This window comes from Nanorana parkeri, unplaced genomic scaffold (genome assembly GCF_000935625.1).
Source record: "Nanorana parkeri isolate BGI_ZX_2015 unplaced genomic scaffold, ASM93562v1 scaffold1516, whole genome shotgun sequence".
In the NCBI taxonomy this organism is placed as follows: Eukaryota; Metazoa; Chordata; class Amphibia; order Anura; family Dicroglossidae; genus Nanorana; species Nanorana parkeri.
The window spans coordinates 129,172-150,618 of NW_017307784.1; the positions used below are offsets into that span (position 1 = coordinate 129,172).

General features: G+C 47.7%; 1 protein-coding gene across 1 annotated transcript in view; it reads right to left on the reverse strand.

Moving 5' to 3' along the window:
* The window catches only part of CDC5L (cell division cycle 5 like), a 39,764-nt gene that overhangs the window by 5,355 nt on the left and 12,962 nt on the right, over positions 1 to 21,447 (reverse strand). The window contains exons 9-14 of the mRNA XM_018570358.1: positions 19,412 to 19,560; positions 16,544 to 16,706; positions 14,899 to 15,063; positions 12,014 to 12,094; positions 11,144 to 11,389; positions 8,967 to 9,164 (exon numbers count right to left, since the gene is read on the reverse strand). Coding sequence (XP_018425860.1) covers positions 8,967 to 9,164; positions 11,144 to 11,389; positions 12,014 to 12,094; positions 14,899 to 15,063; positions 16,544 to 16,706; positions 19,412 to 19,560 — 1,002 coding nt within the window. The remainder of the gene's footprint in view (positions 1 to 8,966; positions 9,165 to 11,143; positions 11,390 to 12,013; positions 12,095 to 14,898; positions 15,064 to 16,543; positions 16,707 to 19,411; positions 19,561 to 21,447) is intronic.

Below are 21,447 nucleotides of genomic sequence, written 5' to 3' on the forward strand. Positions count from 1 at the left end.
AGCGGCGCGCTGGTCAGGCGAGATGAGCTCCAGGTGGGGTTGTAATTTAGCGGGCAGGCAGCTCTAAGTCAGCTAAATTAGGACCCCACCTGGAGCTCCTCCCACTGGACCAGCGCGCCGCTGACTCGTCCCTGCTCTCTCCGGTGATCAATCAAAACTACGAACTTATCGAGTTGTGGGACCGCATTACTTCCGGTTTCATCACAACTACGAGGTTTTTACACAAAACATGTTGTGCACGAGGACATCACCGGCACACGGACACAGTGAGTGAGGGCAGATTTGGGGGGGGGATTTATTAAGCAATTATGTATTGTCTGCACTGTATTAGCAGTATATACTCTATATAGAGTATATACTGCTAATACAGTGCAGACAATACATTTACAATTATACTAACATGAATGGATTAAATGATCTGTATGTAGCCCTGTACTATGGATCATTTAACCCATTCATGTTAGCAGAGGATCATTGTAAATGTATTGTTGCAGGCACTCTATATGTACATGTACTATATACTACATATAGAGTGCACTGAACAATAGATTTACAATTATCCTCTGCTAATATGAATGGGTTAAATGATCCGTAGTACATAATATGTAGCCCTGTAGGGCATGTACATGTTATTAAAGCCATTTACTACCTTTGTAAGTGATTAGCATATCGTGTGGTAATATAGAGGTGCAGTGATGATGATGAATCATGATGTGTGCGTGTGTGCGCACATTTTCATGACTCTTATTGCTGGCTTTCTTTTTAGCAGGCCCGAGTCCTACAAATTCAAAATTCCCTCCACAGGACGCTCAAGTCTCACACCGGGGTCGGATTATAAAGCAGCTGACCCCCCCTCCCTGCGAGTCATTGTAACAAGATCACTGCACACCAGCCCTGCATTCCCAGGTCACAATACTCTGTCCAGGGGGGAGAGTTAGCGCTATGAATAAGGAGAGAGAGTTTAGAGTGCTAATTTACACAGATTGCTTGCAGAACACAGAGGCGGCCATTTCAAAAAGAAGCCATGAAGGGGGTGGAGAGGACAGCTGACAGAAATTAAGTTCCTGTGTTCATATACAGCAACTGCATATGCCTGCTTCATGGACACTCGGTGTACATTGCTGGCATATGTTTCGTTAAAAATACATCCGCAATGATGGAAATGGGCTTCAAGTGAGCTCCACTCAGTCCAGGACAAATGCCCATCCCCACCAAGGAAGAGGTAAAAGTGACATCACCAGATATGTATGTATTGGGTTTTCTACTAATAAAAAAAAAAAAAGGGGGGGGGGTTCAAATGCCTGGAGCGCCACACCACAAAGGCTGCATTCCAGAGCGTTTGGCCTCTGGAACGCAAGCCATCCGGCTCCCTGCGTTCAGGGGCAGGAGGGGGGCGTGGCGGTGCATTGAAGTCAATGGCACGGCAGCCACGCCCCTGCCCACAGTGCGATCGCCCGCACCCGGAAAGCAGGCACATTAGTCCAGGGCAATATGCAAAAATAGTGCCTGCATTATACAAAATATTGCTCAACTTCAATGCCACGCCCCCTCCCTGAATGCAGGGAGCCGGCCTGCGTTTCCGAGGCCGAACGCTCTGGAATGCAGCATTTGTGTGTGAACCGGCCCTGAAACATGTGGCTAGCATGCTTTAACACGGCTCGTGCACAATATCTAGTCGCAGAAGCTTACACACACGGAAGTGTTCATTACAGCATGCGCCAGAAAGAATAAGAGGCCATTCACACCAGGGAGTTTTTAATTGCGTTTCAGCGTTTAAACACAACTAAAAATGCCCAAAACTGCACTAATCAGTGCGGTTCCATTGAAAGCTGTATTGAAAACCACTGAAAAAATAGTGTAGGGATCAAGTCGGGCGGGGGGCGCTGCGCGCTGACCCACGCGGTCGCATGAACGGTCCCTATAGCAATGTGCGGGATCGTTTACGTTGGCGGATCCGTGCGGGTGAACGGGGCCCTGGAATCGGCCCTGGAATCCTGACACAGCCTGACATGCTTCAGTCTAATGTGCTGTCAAATACCATCAGACAACGCTGACCTGCTGCACATCACAGAAGCCATTCACAGTACAATTGCACAACTTCCCCGGCATCATGAATGAGGTTTGGTTGTCAGCAGATATTCTGACGGGGAGCGTACCGACGACTGTCAAGCAAGGACACCGAGCCAAATGAAATACAGGGCGAAAGTTCACCGCCATACCATCTGAGTAGGTTAGGAGTAAAGATGCATTGAGACGTGCACAGGATTATATAAAAGGTCTTTTATGACTGCTCTATAGATGGTTTTACAGAATGCACATTCATACAGACTTATTTTAGAATGGGCATGTGAACGGTTCCTGGGGAAAATGGACTGGTCTCCGCCCCCTCCTGTAATAAAGACCGGTCACTGCTTCTCTCTCTACATGTCCAGGGTAAATGGTCTTGTCTACGCCCCCTCCTGTAATAGACAGGTCACTGCTGCTCTCTCTTCTTGTGCAGGGTGACTGGTCTTGTCTACGCCCCCTCCTGTAATAAAGACCAGTCACTGCTGCTTTAGGCCCTTTAAGATGATGTCACTGCTCCCTCCACACAGATAAATACATTTCACAAATGGTTCCCCAGTGTAAGGGGAAAGCCCCTTTAAGACCATCACCCAGAAGAATCATTTGTTGCTGCTCAGGATATTCCAGGAGACACGAGGACCCCGATTACTGGAAGACGTCCCTAGGCAGGAGTGAGAGGGAAGATAAGAGGCCTTTGTCTTCCTACACGTAAAAGGCGCACGTGGTTCTGTGCCAGGCTTCTCTTCTCATAAATTTCTAATAGTGAAACCCTTGCCAGACGCAGGATCACACCCGGACTCCAATACCTTCCAGATGCTTCTATACACCAGCCTTGGAAAGCCATTGTGTCAGAACTGGCTGCTGATCCTGGAGTCATAGGTCTCACCAGCCCAGAGCAAGGCATGGGGGGGACCGCTGTACAGTCACACAGACGGATCTCTGCTCCTGCTCACCCGTCCAGACTGCAGCAGAAACAACAGACTGTGAGTCCCAAATTTACACCGACACTCTGTCTGCCCCCAGTCTCCCTTCCCAGTCAATCTGCCCCCAGTCTCCCTTCCCAGTCAAAGTTAGATAGAGCGCGCCTCATTTCCAGGCATCATCTAGCTCTTACCCTCCCCAGCCTGACTGTCCCTGACCCGTCCCTTTCATTCATTGGATTCCAGTTCTTTCAATCATGGAGTTTCAGCATCACACGTGGGTGTTGTCCAGGGCGCTCTGCATGCAAATACAGCCTCTGCCTATGAACGCTCTCTCCTTCAAACTCATACCCTGTCAATAACGCATTCTGATATTTGCATAACTCCTCCCAGTACATGACATAACTTACACTGACCTGCACTTACAAAGTCTGATGGTACACGAAGGGCTCATTCATAGCAACAGGCACTGGTCTGTGTTGTCTAATGCAACGCCCAACACAGGAACAAGCCCATTTCCCTTATGGCTTCACTGCACACAAACGCATTGTAACGCATTCTAACATGCTGCAGTGCATAACAGAAGGCACTGCAGCTCCGTGTATGTGACACGCTCTGTGGTGTGAATGGGCCCTGGTACACTAGATTGATACACACATACAGATAACTAAATCAGCACAGGGTAGATCACACACGTTATAAGATGAGGCCTTCTATAAACATGCCCCCAACACCAGAGGGGCAATGACCATCATCGAGTTTGGGCTCGTGTAGCTTCTGCCCTTAGGCCTGGTTCACACCTGGCGTTTTACAGTTCGCTCCTACGCGCTGTAAAACGCTCAACATGTGAAAAACGCCCTACGCCCAAACAAGTACAGGAGCTTCTTTGGGGCGTTTTGCCGCGCGTTTCCATTGCTATTCCCAAGTGTGGATCGGGGTTAACAAAGCGCTAACCCCGAGCCACACTCGGGAATACAGCGTACAGGTCTTACCTTGTCCGCAATCCCCGCTGCGGCTGCCGACTTCCATCCCATGCGAGCGGCAGCGTCGCAGGGGGGTGGAGCCGGCGGGAAGTTTGAAAGAGAAAAAATATATATCTTTTTTTTTTTAAATAGAGAAAATAAAAATCATACCGCCAGTGAAACGCGCGTTTCACTGAACGGAAAAACGATCTGAAAGAATACGCCCAGGTGTGAACCCAGCCTAAAGGGTCACCTTGTGACTTGTCATCAAATTTATAGTCTGGCTGGTGAAGAGACTGAGGAGATGCTTCCTCCTGCCTGCAGCAGTCTGATCACTGGGAGAGGGGAGACTGAGGTCATGCTGCCTCCTGCCTGCAGCATTCTGATAACTGGGTGAGGGGAGACTGAGGTAATACTTCCTCTGCCTGCAGCAGTCCAATCACTGGGAGAGGGGAGACTGAGGTCATGCTGCCTCCTGCCTGCAGCAGTCCGATCACTGGGAGAGGGGAGACTGAGGTCATGCTTCCTCCTGCCTGCAGCAGTCCGATCACTGGGAGAGGGGAGACTGAGGTCATGCTTCCTCCTGCCTGCAGCAGACTAATGACATCATTTCAGCCTAGGTCACTGGACTGGAGCTCAATGGTGGCTTTTTGATGATGAAAGGTGGAACTTATTGGAATACTATTGCTACGTATGCACCATGTCAGGAGTATACTCCTGAAGTATCTGGAAGGTCTCATCTAAATGAGCGCAATGGCGTTTTATTGTTGCAGTAAATTGACATGTCTCAGTTGTCACCCACAAGCCATAGTAAAAAGACATCACTGAGCCTTGTGTATCATTTCCTACATTTTGGAGAATTCGGGGGGTGTGACAGCATAATTTAAAGGAGAACTATGGGGTCATGGCTTTTCCCCATAGTTCTCCTTAGGGTAACGGGAGGACACAAACTAGCGTCCTCCCGTCACCCTAGGCTCAGTATATGGGGAGCTACAACTCACGGTATACTGAGACGCCGCAGCTTAAGCGGATCCCGACATCGATGTCGAGATCCGCCCAGCTGCGTGAGTGACAGCTGGCTCTGCCTATCTAGAGGCAGAGCCAGCTGTACCCGCCCCCTCCCCCGTCCGTTCCGCCAGTCAGCGCTGGCGGATCGGAGCCGGGGGAATCCAGCCCCTCCCCCTGTCACGGCAGAGAGCCGTGACAGGATCGAGAGGTGAGCGAACGCCGGTATGTGTTCGCTCACTTCCCGATCTACTGAGCCGAACTGTGACAGTCTCATTGTCACAGGTCGGCTAGAACTATGAGGTGAGTGAAAAGCTCATAGTTCTCCTTTAAGCCTTGGGGGGTCCCTGAGAGATACAAGGACCTCACGTTGCCAGCAACCATGCCCAACAGAAATGTCAGTGCTGGGTGTAGTTAGGGCTTTCAATAACCCCGGGTCACGTTCACACAGGAGAAATAAAATCCTTCGCATTTCACAGCCGACACACGAGAGGAAATCTCAGAGTCTGCAGCGGATTGGTCCCGACGTTCCTGCGAGGGCCCCCGGCTGCGAGGAATCGTGCAGGCAAATGAATAATCACGCGCGGTGCCAGCGACTTCGGCCTCCAGCCCGCTCTCCGTCAATCAATCCGGTCCCGGGGGGGCGATGAATAATTCCGGCTCATGCCCGGGGAAGAGTGATGAGAACCAGAGCAGGCCATCCTCTGCCAGTTTATTCGGGAGGACGCTGCCACGCTATCTGCCTGTTAGCGGCAAATTACTACCAGCAGCTGATTATACGTCGTGGCGGGATGAACTCTTGTATGGGATTTAATGGGGAAGCCGATCGAGAAACTTAGATTGTAAGCTCTCAGGATCAGGGCCCTCTATATTGAATTGTAACTGTCCTGTCTCCCCTTATTTTGTACAGCGCTGCACAAGGTGTTGGCGCTATATAAATCCTGTATAATAATAATAAGACAAAACCGAATAGCAAAGTTGTATCTGATGGGGACGCCGTCCCTTGCCCCTCTCCTACATCCTGAAACCAAACTCTGACCCATAAAAGGTGCTGACCTCCACAGCAGTGACATGTATTATAGGGAAACACAGTGGTGCAGATGTTAGCACTCCTGACTTGCGGCAGTGGGTTTGAAGACCGGTCAGGACACTATCTGCATGGAGTTTGCGTGCATGACACGTATTGTCGTTATCGATTAGGTGGTTGCAGCCCTCCATTCATATCTAAGGTCCCCTATTGTACATACATACACAGGGGCAATTCATCTTCTAGCATGTCTTTGGGGGGGGGGGGGGGGGGGGATTAGATTGTAAGCTCCTTGAGGGCAGGGACTGATGTGAATGTAGAGCAGCAACCAACTGATCGATTAATCGATAACGAGAATACTTGTCAATGATTTTCATGATCGATTAGTTGGTTTGATCCCCTCTCTCCTCCACGCTGGGAGGAGGGCACAGCAAGCAGTGGGCGGGTGCAATATTCAGCCTGCTATTGGCTATTGCAATTTGGAATGGCCAATAGCAGGCTGGCTATTACACCCGCCCATTGCTTGCTGTATTTACATTCAGCTGCCGTCTGCAGAATCTTACCACTGGGAGCCGTCATTCCCAGGCTGAAGTTATTCCGGCGCCGTGTTTTTTAATCCAATTAATTAAAAAGAATAAAATCGGCCAACTAATCGATTATCTCAGCTCAACCTAACCACTGAACCATCACGTTCTCAAACCATTCATCCCCACACAGCTCCCTCCTCATGTATCACACACTAATGCAATCAAGCCCTTAATGTACTCATGTTTACATGCGTTTAGCTGCAAAAAAAAAAAAACAGGTTAAGAATGAAGGTCACAGAGTGTTCATGTAAAAACAGCTCCACTGAATGCATCTAGGTGCTACTGAACATCTAGGTGTGCATTCTGCCATAGAAGAGCATACTTTTAGAAATGTGCTCCACATGCATCTGCACACACGTATTTTGAAGTCTGTGTGAATGAGGCCCTAATGACATGCAAAAGTGATCTGAGAAGCATAAAGATGGTTACAAGCTTCCAGATCAAATCATTTGCGTTTAAATAAAAAAAACACAGAAGGACTGTGTGAATGTCGCCTAAGCCGTCAAAGCGCCTCCCTCCAACAAACGCCCAATGTAAAAATATAAGACTGTTACAGGACGTACGACAGATGTCATATTATTGCATGACATATGCCGCCATTCAGCCCTGCCCTGGGCTGCTTGTCTAGGATTTTATCAGCCAGTGGGGGGCGCTCACGCAGCTGTATTCCATGTAATGTACACCACACACAGGCCAAAATGTTTTTCCTCCAGCCATCCACCAGTGACAGCCATAGCTCGTCAACTCCGTGTAGGTCTAACAACCCCCTTGCTTAGTAATAGACATTATACAATGGTCACCTTTATATTTCCTTCTCCTGAGCAAAGTAGATCCGGATTACCAAATGTGAAGCTGTACAAACTCCAGAACGTCCCATCCCCTCTATAGTTCCTGATCAGACTGTAAATAACAGTCTTTGCCTTGTCACGGTGCTGCAGAATAATGCTGATTAATGATCATGAAACATGGAGAGATGTTGGCTATTCATCTTCAACTGTATCTCCAAACCCGGAAACAAGACGACAGCCGGCAGCCAAATCTGAATGTGATTGAAGTTTGAAATGACGCTACTGCCATCTTCTGGTGAGAGATAGGTATGCGCGTACATTCCCAAATTTCACTCTTACTCATCTCTGGTGGAGGGTAATTAATGGACGTCACCTCGGGATTTTCTTTCACACAAAGCAGCTCAAGGCTAAGTCCACCTTTCTGACCATGTATCATGCTATGCCGATAGTCAGGGTGTACCATGAAGCATGGTCACAATTAGGGATGCACCGATACCGGTATTTCAGTATCGAGTACGAGTACCGATAATTTGTTTTCCGGTACTCGCCGATACCGAATACAGATACTGGAAGTCCCAATAAGGAAGCCGAATAAAGACTCGCCACCCGGCTTTCCGATTAGCAGGGAAGCTGTCCCCATGCTTCTCGTCACAAAGTGATTGGACACTAAGTGATTGGACAGAAAGCCAGGCGCTGTGTAATGACACAGCGCCCGGCTTCCTGATTGGCCAGGAAGCTGGTTTCATGCTCCCTCGCCATGAGGGGACGAGGGAGCATGAAGCCGGCTTCCCGGCCAATCATTACACGGTGCCCGGCTTCCTGACCAATCAGGAAGCCGGGAACTGTGTAATGACGGGAAGCCAGCTCCATGTTCCCTCGTCACAAGGACGCTCTGCCCGGCTTCCTGATACAGGAAGTATTGGGCTAGGCATCGGAGCATTTGGGTGAGTACTCGCCTAAATACTTGGCGATACTAGTATCGGTGCATCCCTAGTCACAATGCAACCCTTCCAACCCCCATCGTTTTTCCACTTAACGTTATTGCCTTCACACAAGGGCTAACAAGTCCCTGTGTGATAACATTCGGAGGTGACAGGCTCTCTTTATGGAGCCGGTCCTCCAATGTTCAATCTTTTGTACAGCTCCCCCTGTGACATCTGAGACAGAAGCGCTTTGAGTAAAATTCCTGCGTCACTGATCGCACAGAGCAGATCGGAGAACGAACGTTCTCCGGTCTGCTCCCCACTCTCCTTCCTGAAGTAATTTGCCTCTTGTGGAGGACCCCAAAAACCATGGTGGGGAGGGAGGCTGTCGGTGCGCGGGGTGGAACGGACCATGGAGGGGGGGGGAGGCAACGGACAATCAGGCTGCTTACAACTGACAGCCGCCCAGATCACATGTACAAAACGGCTCCCCTGTTCTACATTTATCCATGCTGTTTGCCCGCATGGCTAAAAGTAGGGGGGGGGGGAACACCTGCCCGGCACCCGGAACTTCATGCCCTGGGCGTCGGGCGAATTCTGCACCCCTGGTAAATATAAATGTGCTATATACACCATACACGTAGTACATATACTATACACATAAGCCAATGGCCGGAGAAGTGTACCCACCTCTAGTCTCTTCTCCAGAGACTCTATCCTGTCCTTCTTGCTTGCCAAGTTGGCTCGGGTGTAACGTCCTTGTCCAGGCAGATACAACACTTGGCTGTAACATTCCTCCCACACCTGATTGTAGGCGTCCAGAGAGAGGTCTCCGTGCCCCATACCTTGCTTGACCACCTCCATCTCTTGCTTCAGCAGATCCTCTGCCTGAACGGAAAGGAAACAACAAAGGTCAGGAAGAACCTACTTCCTATAGCAGAATAAATCAGACATGTGTGCTGGGCAATGGTATATTGGAGGTTATACGATAAGGCATTTCTGACACATTACTGGTAGTGTGGATGCTGTCGGAAGCCATGTGCTAAATTCATGAAGGCCTTGAAACACTTTCATCATAAATACCAACATGTCCGCCAAAATCAAGTAGTTCATAGTGGTGACAATTTTATTGTCTGCCGGTATTGCTGCAACATATTCAATAAGGTGTATGGGATCTAAGAAAAGTGGAGGAAAGTACGACCTCTTCCATGATGGTGTTAATTCTGTGGACTGAGGATGAACTGGTCCACAGTGTCCGCACATACAGAGGTCAGTGGGGGCTTTAGTTAAAGCTCATTTACTGATGTTAATTATATGTAAACATTTTAAGTAGGGATGAACCAATACCTATACTAATATCAGTACCGATACCAAGTATTTGGACGAGTACAAATGCTCCAATGCCTAAACTTCCGGCATCAGGAAGCCGGGCAGCAAGTCATTACACACTGTCCAGCTTCCTGTTTGGCCGGGAAGTTGGCCAATCAGGAAGCCAGGCGGCGAGTCATTAGCTGCCCTCCCCCCCCATATATCGGTGTATCCCTAACTTTAGGAGACCATGCAACTAACAAAAAAATTGCAGGCAAAAGCAAAAAACTAAAAAAAAATGCTTACCTTGCAGTGTTTGTCCTTTCTAAAAATTATTTTATTCACTTGCAATGGGCCTTTAAGGGTGCTAGAAAATTTGACTACACCAGTAAGTGATGATTCCCTAGCACAACCCTCTCTCTCCTTGCATGTCATAGCCTATTCCTTTTCTGGGAGTGTGAAATTACGGTCTGTGATGACCCAGCTCCTCCATCCTTCCCCTCACCAACTGGAGCGGAGTGGAGTTGGGCATCAAATTAAAAAAGAGAACTATGAGGTAACCTTTTTATCCAATAGTTCTCTTTAGGGTCACCAGAGGACATATACTAACTGCCTCCCGTGTCCCAAAGCTCAGTATAAACCGAGCTATATACTGACAGCGCCGCAGTTGGGACGGATCCCGACAATACTGCCGAGATCCACCCAGCTGGGTGATTGACAGCAGGCTCTGCTTATCTAGAGCCAGCAGTGCCCGCCACCTCCCGATCTGTTCCTCCAGTCAGCGCTGGAGGATGGGAGAGGGGGGAATACCCGCAGGGAGCTGTGACTGACAGTCACCGCTCTGTGCAGGGAGATGAGCGGGAAGTGAGCGAGAGACGGTATGTGTTCGCTCAGTTCTCGATCTATAGAGCCGACGTGTGATAGTTTCATTGTCACGCGTCGGCTCTAACTATGAGGATAAGTGAAAATCACTCGCCTCATAGTTCTCCTTTAAAGAAGGTACCAGAAGCCCTAAAATACTTTCTTTCATTGCAGAAACCACAGCAGCTGGTCACATGACCAAATGGTATCGGATCATGTGATCGCTGCTGTCAGCTTAGAGTGGCTGAGTAGCTTCATTTTCAGGAGACAACATGTGAGCAAGTCCTTGTCATGTGAATTTGGAAGTATTTCAGAGCTTCCATTAGCTTTTTTGACTATAGGTGTACAGAGCAAGCAGAGTAGCGAGGGGGTTCTTACTGGACAATAGTCCCCCATACACCAGAGAGGAACTATCATACCCCATATATATAACAGAAAATTTAATAAATGACATATGCATGAACATTTTCTTAGTTACATAGTATTTGAGGTTGAATAGACTCAGGTCCATCAATTTCAACCTTTATGTGTCCGTGTGTGTTTGTGTGTAGTGCGTGACCTGCAAGCAAATGTAAGTACAACCATTTCGTAGAGTTGGGGTGTCAAAAAGAGATCCCCTCTGAGTGGCTTTCCAGCATCTCATCACAAGACTGTAACTTCAGGAGGAATGGACAGTGAAGGAAACTTCCTTTACTTACATATTTCAGCTCGTCTTCTGTCAGTTTTTCATACGGGTTCTGTTCCAAGAAGGCCGCATGCTCAGTACTGGTTGGGACCGAGCCGGGCAGCTTCCCTTTCTTGTTGGCTGTATTGTCACCGTATGGATGATGGAGAGAGTCAAAGTGAAGCATTGTAATCATTTCCCTTTTGATCATCTCTTCTGCGTTCTGCAGATCCGTCAGCGGTGGTTCCACAGTCACAGGTCGCAGTATAGTTTCATTGACCTAGAAGAGAGGACACATCAGTGAACGGTGGTTGAGGGGATATTAGGAGATCAGTGTTGGACAGATTGAGTTTGAGGAAGTGGTATGACATCAATGTCAGCGAGTATATCAGTGATACATGGGGAGACAAGGGGTGAGCTGAGGGGTAGGGCAATAGATTTGGGTGTCATCAGCATAGAAATGGCATTGGAAGCTGTGGGAGGTTATCAGCTGACCCATCTATAAATGGAGAATAGAAGGACCACAGGGCCGAGTCCTTGGGGGACCCCTAAAGAAACCGGAGGTGTAGAGAAGGAGATAAGAGTTGTCGGGGACACTGAAGGTGCACCGAGATAGCTGGGAGGAGAACCATGTATCAAATTGGCCTTTTAAATATTTATATTTTTCAGACTTCAGTAAAAAGAGTGAGATAACCAATGTACTGCTGGTCCTAAAATATATATTTAATGGCTTCATAAAAGTGTTTTGTGGCTCTTCATTTAGACTGACTAGCTTATGAATTCTGAAATAACACTATGATTATTTTTTTTCCATTACAGGTTTCCTTCCATTTTAAGATTTCTTGATCCCGGATACATTTACAACACTGCTTAGTGAAAACAGACACATCGTGGTTTTGCTCACCTCTGAGGGTCTGGGTAATACCCTCTGCACTGCCCGGTGCCTCTGTTTTAACTCTTTTGCCCGCTGAGCATCTCTTATCGCCTATGAAATCAAACAATCACATTATTATTATTATACAGGATTTATATAACACCAACAGTTTTGCACAGCGTTTTACAATATAAGGAAGACATTACAGTTACCATACAAAACAACACAAAATAGTAAGGAGGGCCCTGCCCATGAGGGCTTACATTTTAAAAGGGAGGGGCAAGTGATAGATGAGGAGGTAGCTGTGTGGGGATGAATTGTTTGAGAATGTGATGGTTCAGTGGTTAGGTTGAGGTAGAATAGGCTTCCCTGAAGAGATGAGTCTTTAGGGATCACCTAAAGGCAGACAGACAAAGTAGGAGATAGATGGAGAGGTTGGGCTAAGGCAATGGTCTAAAAGTACTGGCCCGTGGGCCAATTGCAGCCCGCGAGCCTGTACTGTGGCCCGCAGCCAACTCACAAGGCAGGTATGCGGTCACAGGCACGCATGTAGCTGCAGGAGCAGCTACACGTTTTGCATCTCTGTCTGATGAAGACCGCATAGCTGCTTCTGTGGCGGCACTCAGATCCTTTCGGTCAACGCTCCGATATCTTTCAGTGAATGCTGACAGGATTGATTAGTAAAGTCCGCAGCAGACCTCACCAATCACCCACTGATCACCAGGTATTGTGCCTCCTCCCTGCAAAAAGGTAAGCAGGAGAGGGAGCTGTATTTTATTTTACATGTGGGTGTGTGGTGGGGCGGGACCGGGATTGTATTATTTTATGTGTGTGTGTATTATTTTATATGTGCAGGGGTAGTATTTTTTTTGTGTGTATGGGGGGGGGAGTAGTAGAAGTGTATTCCGCTCCATTCACACCTGTATCTTTATTTGCAGTTAGGGATTCCTGCGTCAGGAACTTGCGTTTTCCTGCAGCAGGAATCCCTAATCTGGCATTTACAAGCGGCAGCTGTCATCCATTCAAGTTAATGATCAGGTGACAGCAGCTGCATCTAAACACCTGCACACCACATGTAATGGTATGTGATATGATTACATTTGGTTAAGAATCAATCACTCTTCCTGGACGCAATGATTGTGCATTCAGAGAGAGTGTTTTCTAACCGCATGTAATAATATCATTACATGTGGTGTGTCGGCATTTACATGCAGCGGCTAACACCTGATCATTAACTTGAATGGATGACAGCTGCCGCTTGTAAACACCAGATTAGGCATTCCTGCTGCAGGAAAACGCACGTTTCTGACAGAGGAATCCCTAATTGCACCTAAACCTACAGATATGAATAAGGGCCTTATTGCGTGTGTGTATTGGGGTCCGTAGTACCAAACCAGATCTAGTTACATTTTATTTTAAAGTATGACATTTGGCAAGCGGCCCCCATGGGAGTAAAAAATTTGTTGAGTGGCCCCCAAGTGAATTGAGTTTGAGACACCTGGGGTAAGGGGTTCCATAGGATGGGAGAGACTCTACAGAAGTCCTGGAGGAAAGCATGGGAGGAGTTGACGAGGGAGCTAGAGAGCAGGAGGTCTTGGGAGAAGCGGAGGGGACGGTTAGGGTGATACTTTCAGACCAGGTTTGAGATATAGTCGGGGGCGGATTTTCTGGATGGCTTTGTAACCGATTGTTAATATTTTGAATTTTATCCTTTGGGCGAGTGGAAGCCAGTGCAGGGATTGGCAGAGGGGGGATGCAGACACTGAGCGCTTGGTTAGGTGGATGAGTCTAGCAGCAGCATTCATGATAGACTGCAGGGGGGAGGAGCCTGTGTAGAGGTCAGCCAATGAGAAGGGAGTTGCAACAGTCAAGACGAGATATAACAAGTGATTGGATGAGAAAGTTTTGTGGTTTCATTGGTGAGGAAGGGGCGTATTTTGGAGATGTTACGAAGGTGAAAGCGGCAGGATTTGGATAGTGAGTGGATGTGGGGCAGAAAGGTGAGGTGAGAAAAAATAATAGGGATGCACCTATACCGGTTTTTCGGTATGGAGTACAAATATTTATATTTGGTACTCGCCGATACCGGTACTTCCGAATGCATAGAGTCGGCGTCCCGGCCAATCAGTATTGAGCTGGCCAAACAGCATGGAGCCAGCTTCCCGGCCAATCAGGAAGCTGGGCGGCCGAGTCATTACCCACGGCCCGGCTTCCTGATTGGCCGGGAAGCCGGCTCCATGTTCCCTCGGGGCACTACTGGTCAGAGGAAATCTCCTTCTGACCAGTAGTTCCGGTATCAGAGGTAAGTATCGGAGCATTTGAGCGAGTACGAGTACTGGCCCAAATACTCTGAATCGGCACCCATACTAGTATCCATATAGGTTCAATCCTGAAAAATAAACACATTTTAAAACAAATATAAATGTGACCTTCGATATACACATTCATAAAGCTGAAACATCTAAAGCTATGGTGGCATTAGGGGTGGCAGAGGTCTTCCTACACACAAATGTATTCCTTGCCATTATGTAACAGTATTTTGCGCGAAATAACAATGGTCAAAAACATTACTAACCAGAAGGGTGGGTGTTGCATACATTACCCCTGCTGACATGTGCTGTCACTTTAAAATGAATGAATAAAGTCATTCTACAGGTACATGGCCCTTTGGGCAACATGAGCCCCAACAGTGAGCTGCTTCTGGCCAGAGATATCAATGTAAGGGGGTAAGACTCAATACCAGGGGTGGGCAACTCTGGCCCTCCAGCTGTTGTGGAACTACCAGTCCCATGAGGCATTGCAAGACTGACAGTTACAACCATGACTCCCAGAGGCATGTTGGGATTTGTAGCTAAAGCACAAGTGGAGGGGCGGATTTGCCCACCTCTGCTCAATACCGTTCGTCTGGACCTCACCTGTTTGCAAGCCTCGACGTCTGCAGCATCTTCTACAGAGGTCTCTTCATTGTCGTGCTCCTCCAGTTCCTTCTCAGCGTTTTCTGGCAGGACAATCTCAAAGTCGTTCTTTGGGGTGGGTAGAGACAATAAACCGAGGCGGAGCTGTTCTCGCGATTCTCTTTCCTGTGTGTACAAAATGAGATGCTTTATAGATCTAAGTAATGAAAGCCATAGAGAAGGCTACAAGACTGGGCGTCCGGTAAATTGAATAGTCTGGGTGTTGCTTAGCAAAGAGACACTATCGTTATTAAAAAAGAGAACTAAAGCCAAAAACATTTTTTTTTGGCATTACTTCTATTTTGGGTCACAGGAGGATATTTACTAGTATATTCCTGTGACCCAAAGTCAGCATATAGCAGGCTACTGCCATCTACATGCCGACAGTGCAGAGCCGCGCTGTAGCCGGGAAGGATCTGGACAATATTGTTGGGATCCGCCCACTGCCTGATTGACAGCTGGCTCTGCCTCTCTAGAGCCAGAAATAGTGTTTCCCCGAAAATAAGACACTGTCTTATATTTTTTGGGGCTCAAAAAAACACACTAGGTCTTATTTTCGGGGTAGATCTTATTTTTTTTTAATGTACAACAATCCAAAGTCAATGCAAATCCAAAATGGCAAAGTTAAGAATAGGGTGATCAGGGCAATCAGGGGTGCCGTACCTTTCCAAGAGCAATTTGCTAACCAATCGCTGGCCAGAATGAGCAAAACGCACTATCGATTCCTCACAGGCGGAGTGCATTTGGTATCACTCCGCCTGTGACGGGAGCCGGCGCTATAGAGGAAACATCATCTTATGCGGCTCTGCTCCCTCCGGTGCCGCCTCGCTTCCTCTAGCGCTGGCTTCATTGGCACCGCTGAGTCTCTCCCGCGGCTCTTCAAGTTCCCCCTTATGCAACCACCGGCCCTGGGAATGGTCACAACTAGGTCTTACTTTCGGGGTAGGTCTTATATTTTAGCAATTCCAAAAAATAGTACTAGGTCTTATTTTTGGGGTAGGTCTTATTTTAGGGGAAACAGGGTAGCTGTGCCCATGTGCGCTAGAGGAACAGAGAGAGGGGAGGGGGGATTCCCTGCGGGGAGCGGTGACTGACAGTCACCACTCTCTGCATGTAGAAGACCGTGAACTGAGTGATCAGTGGTTTGTGGTCGCTCAGTTATCGAACCAGAGAGCCAGTGTGTGACAGCTGCAGTATTGGGAAGAGTACATTTGACTCACCCAATACTTTTTCTTTAAAGAAGAACTATGAGGTGAGTGATTTACAGTCATCCTCATAGTTAAGAGCCAATGTGTGCCATTCACTTCTATGGACCGCCACGCCCCCCTCTTACCCCACAACATAGTGAGCCGGCCGCAATGCGATGCAGTGCGTGTTCTGGCCAGAACGCACTGCATCTGGTGTGACTGACCCCTTAGAGAGCGCAATATATAACTGCGTGAACGCTGGTACATTTATTGTGGCTGGAATTTATCTTTAAACTGAACGTTCAATTGGCCTTTAACTATAGTCTGAAGAGAAACATTTCTAAGACTAGACTGGAGAAAGTTTATACTGAAAGTCATAACACAGCGAGATAATAACGTAGACATATTAGTGCCTTTACCAATTGCTTTATGTAAGCCGGGTCATTATAATCCACCGATCCGTCCTCTGGGTTAATGTTCAGCTTGTCTCGCAGCGGCGTCCGGCCTGGTGTGGCGCCAATAACCGGCTTCGGAGTCATGGCACCACGAGGGGTTAAACCCTCTGAGCTCTGAGAGGGCGTTCTAGAAAAGGAATAAACAACGAGAAGACGTTTAATGCAGATAGAAAAATACAAAAGACATTTAAAAGTAGATGAAAATTGACAAGAAAAACCCAAAGAAAATATACTTGCACATTTCAACACAACCAGAGCGACTTCTAAGTAAGGAGGTTGTTTTTTTTTTTTTAAAGTGACACTAAACTCAGGAATTAAACCTTAAAAATGCATTCAAGTCCCTTATCTATGAACAACAATGTACCTTTTTTTGTGCATCACTCGGCTGTAGATCCTCCAATCATCTCTGACACTGTCCTTCCTTCTGGAGGGGGGGCTACTTGTGTTCCCCATGGTCCCTGTGTGTGTTGTAGAGTAGTCACCGCTCCAAGCTCGCTCCTGTGATGGACTACAATCTCCATACAAATTGGTAACCTATGTGAGATTGTAGTCCATCGCAGGAGGGAGCTTGGAGCGGTGACTACTTTACAACTCCTCACAATGGTCACAGCCCATGTGCAGATCCAGGAACTCCGCACAGAGATGTAACAAATAGTGTTTGGTTGAAAGTCTATCTACTAACTTGAGTTACACATATATTTCTATGCAGGAACCACCAGAGTACACTCACTGTAACTTCCAGACTGGTAGTGACAACTGAAACCCACAATGAACGTCTTTTATTTGCCTCCCCCGTCATGAAGATGAGGATTGTAGTCTAAACACTTCCTGTCCTGGAGTGACAATGCTGCTCCTCTATAGATACAATACAGTGAGTGTTGTCACCCTAGGACCCTAATGTCTTAGACACTACTCATGTACATCAGTTCCTGTCCTCGAGGAGCTCACAATCTAACACTTCCTGTCCTGGGGTGACAACACTGCCCCTCTATGGGTACAATAATACGATACAGTGAGTGTTGTCACCCTAGGAACCTAGTGCCTTAGATACTATTCATTGCCATCAGTCCCTGCCCTCAAGGAGCTAAAAATCTAAGCTCCCCGTCATAAATAGGGAGCATAGTCCTAACACTTCCTGTCCGGACCCTAGTGCCTTAGATACTATTCATTGTCATTAGTCCCTGCCCTCAAGGAGCTTACAATCTAACACTTCCTGTCCTGGGGTGACAACACTGCTCTTCTGTGGGTACAATAATACGATACAGTGTGTGTGTGTTGTCACCCTAGTGCCTTAGATCCTATTGATTCACATCATTACCTGCCCTCGAGGAGCTAACAATCTAAGCTCCCTGACATGCATAGGGAGCAAAGTCCTAACACTTCCTGTCCAAACCCTAGTGCCTTAGATACTATTCACTGTCATCAGTCCCTGCCCTGGGAGGAGCTTACACTCTAACACTTTCTGTCCTGGGTTGACAACACTGCTCCTCTATGGGTACAATACAGTGAGTGAGTGTTGTCACCCTAGGACAGGAAGTGTGTCTGGCAGATCACCGGTTTAAAAAAAAATATTTGTATTCTTGAGTTTAGATACACTTTAACAGGTATACTAGTAAATGTCAAATTGCACCCAGGCTTCCTCTGTGGAATTTCACTGAGCTGCTGTCACCCAAATGCGCAAGCACGGAATCAAGGGATTATAGAGCTGCAAAATTGCATATTTGGGGAACTCTAATGGGGTCATGAATTATATGCAGAGATTTCAACAACTGCAGTCAGCATACAGATTTATATTATTATTATACAGGATTTATATAGCGCCAACAGTTTGCGCAGCGCTTTACAATATAAGGAGGACATAACAATCACAGTACAATTCAAGACAAGATGGTAAGGAGGGCCCTGCCCCTGAGGGCTTACATTCTATATGATACATGAGGAGGTAGCTGTGTGGGGATGAATTGTTTGAGAACGTGATGGTTGAGCGGTTAGGTCGAGGTGGGATAGGCTTCCCTGAAGAGATGAGTCTTAAGGGATCACCTAAAGGCAGTCAGAGTGGAAGATAGACGGACAGGTTGGGGTAAAGAGTTCCAGAGAATGGGGGAGACTCTAGTGAGGTCCTGCAGGTGAGCATGGGAGGAGTTGACAAGGGGGCTAGAGAGCAGGAGGCCTTGGGAGGAGCGGACAGTTAGGGTGACACTTTGATCCAAGTTGGAGATATATCCGGGCAGGGGGGGGTCAGAGTTCTGGATGGCTTTGTAAGTGATTGTTAATATTTTGAATTTTATCCTTTGGGCTATTGGAAGCCAGTGGAGGGATCGGCAGATGGGAATGTAGACACTGACATTATATAATTATTATAGCACCGACATACTGTATACTCACATCAGCTTACACTCTAAGGTCCCCCTCTCACATGCATACAAACACATAATAGGGCCAATTAACCTTCCAGCATGACTTTGGAGTGTGGGAGGAAACCATAGAGAACAAGCAAAGTCTGCACAGATGGTGTCCTAGCCGGGATTCCAACTGAGGACCTCATTGCGGCACCATTAAGTCAAAACAACTTAGACTGGAGTTCTACTTAAACAATCAAGAAACATAATATATATTTAAGTGATGTCCATCGTTTTATGCTTTGCACATTAATCTACGCAGAGCATACATGAGTCATCTGGCCATTACATGTGTATACCCTTAAAACTTCATCGGCCCTGTAAGTGCCTTGCTGTCATGGCTACCGCTGGAATGTGCTGCTGCATCAGCGAGAAAAACAAATCAGTTGCACGCTTCAGCAGATTACAAATGAGCAGAGTGGTTATTTCTCACCTGAATGGTGTGGACAGCACAGTGTTAGGGGTCTGCACCACTTGTCGCTGCGGAGTGACCCCTGAGAAATCACTTTCGTGGAGGGGCGTGTTAAGCCCACCTTTTAAAGGGGTATCGACATTTGTAAGTGCCATCAAGTTCTGTGCTTCCTGCAAAACACACACAAAAAAAAAGATCACATTGTGTTCAAATCTTCAGTGATGTTTGATGCTCCATACAGAGGACACAGAGAAAACACCGGATGGGTGTAATTCAAAGAAACAAGTGCAGATCAGACACTCCATATGCTGGGTGATTATAGGATACTGTACACTGCATTACATGGGCTCAGTGAATATCGGAAACCGGGGTACCCGCAGGAAACCCGCATAAGAACATGCAAATTCCTTGCAGATAGTGACCTGACTGGGATTTGAACTGGGCCCCCCCCCACTGCTACAAGGCAGAAGAGCTAACCACTAGTGATGAGCCGAACACCCCCGAATACGAACTCAATACAAGTGAATGGGGGTCGAACGTTCGAAAATGAATGTCCCCTTTAAGAGAGCTTATACAGGCAGTCCCCGGGTTAAGGGCAATCCGTACTTACGAACCGGGTCCAAAGTTCTCCTAAATGTAGCGGCAGCTACCGGTACATTTAGGAGAACTGTGGCTGCAGCGGCCTGTGTCCCTTCAAATCCCCGTGCCTGTGTTGGTGGAGACAGCGGGGACACAGACCGCTGCATGCCTTCGCTGCCCCCCGTACCTCCGCTGCTGTCCCCTGGTCCGTCGGCTTCTTCTCCGATCCGGCCGCGGCTCCTCTGCCCCGCCCCCCCTGCTATTGGATATTGTAAAATGCAATAGCAAGCTGGCTATTGTACCCGCCCACTGCCTGCTGTCAATCAGCATGGGAGGACCTGATAGAGAACTTTCTCCTTCAGGCCCCTCCTCTGCTGAGCCCTGAATGGGCAAAGTCTTGCACCTGACCCTTGGTCAGGTGCAAGACTTTAACAAATCAGAGCTTCAGAGGGCATTTTGCATTATGGAATGTCCGCGGTCGAACAAACTGCGAACATTCCATAAAGTTTGGCGTTTGGCGAGCGCTCGAACTGCTGATGTTCGATTCCAACTCATGTTCGAATCGAACACTCGGCCCATCCCTACTAACCACTATGCCACTGTGCTGCCCAAATATCTACTCAGATGCACCTCTAACTAGCACAGGAAAGGTATACATTACACAATACAAAAGGTATACACTAAACAATACAAACATCCTTAGCCCTCCATCCAGCACAAAACATATTTTAAAGTTTAGGTCAAATAACAGCCAATACATGCAAAGCCATGCTGCCATGTCTGCAAAGAGCGATCAATGCCATCCGTTTTAGGAGAAAGGGGCACGTTTGAAAAGACTAAATAATATCTTCACATTCCCCCGGCTTCTTCCTGGCGTGCCTAGACGCGGGGTGACATTATCCTCCTTCCGGACAGATCCCAGAGAACGTTGAGCAGCCCAGATCTCACAAATGATGATCCTGTGCGGTGCTGCACACAAGATTTGGGCTACTCAGCACTCCCGGGATCTTGCAGGCAGGAGGATGATGCGACCCATTGTGCAAGAGAAGTCGGAAAAAGGTTAGTACTTCTGCCTTGCAGCATTGGGGGTCTCCGGTTCAAATCCTGGTCAGGACACTATCTGCAGGAGCTCCGCCTCCTGTGACAGCGCTGGCTGTCTCCGCCCACACACCGCTCTGCCGATCTGTGACAGGAGGCTGAGCGGTGCGGGGAGGAGAGACGCCGGCCGCCTGTGACAGTTTCTCTCCTCCCCGCTGGGACACAGAGCAGCGCCCAGTGAGGAAGAAAGAAAGCATGGATGCACCGCTATATCGGCCAGAAAATGGCACTTTTGGCATTTTAAATTATCACTAGGGATGCACCGGTATATCGTCCTTTGAAACGGTGGACGATATACCGGTGCATCCCTAGTGATGATTAGCTGAATTTAGAGAGACAAAGAGAGCATACATATTTTAGCATATTTAGATGTATGGATG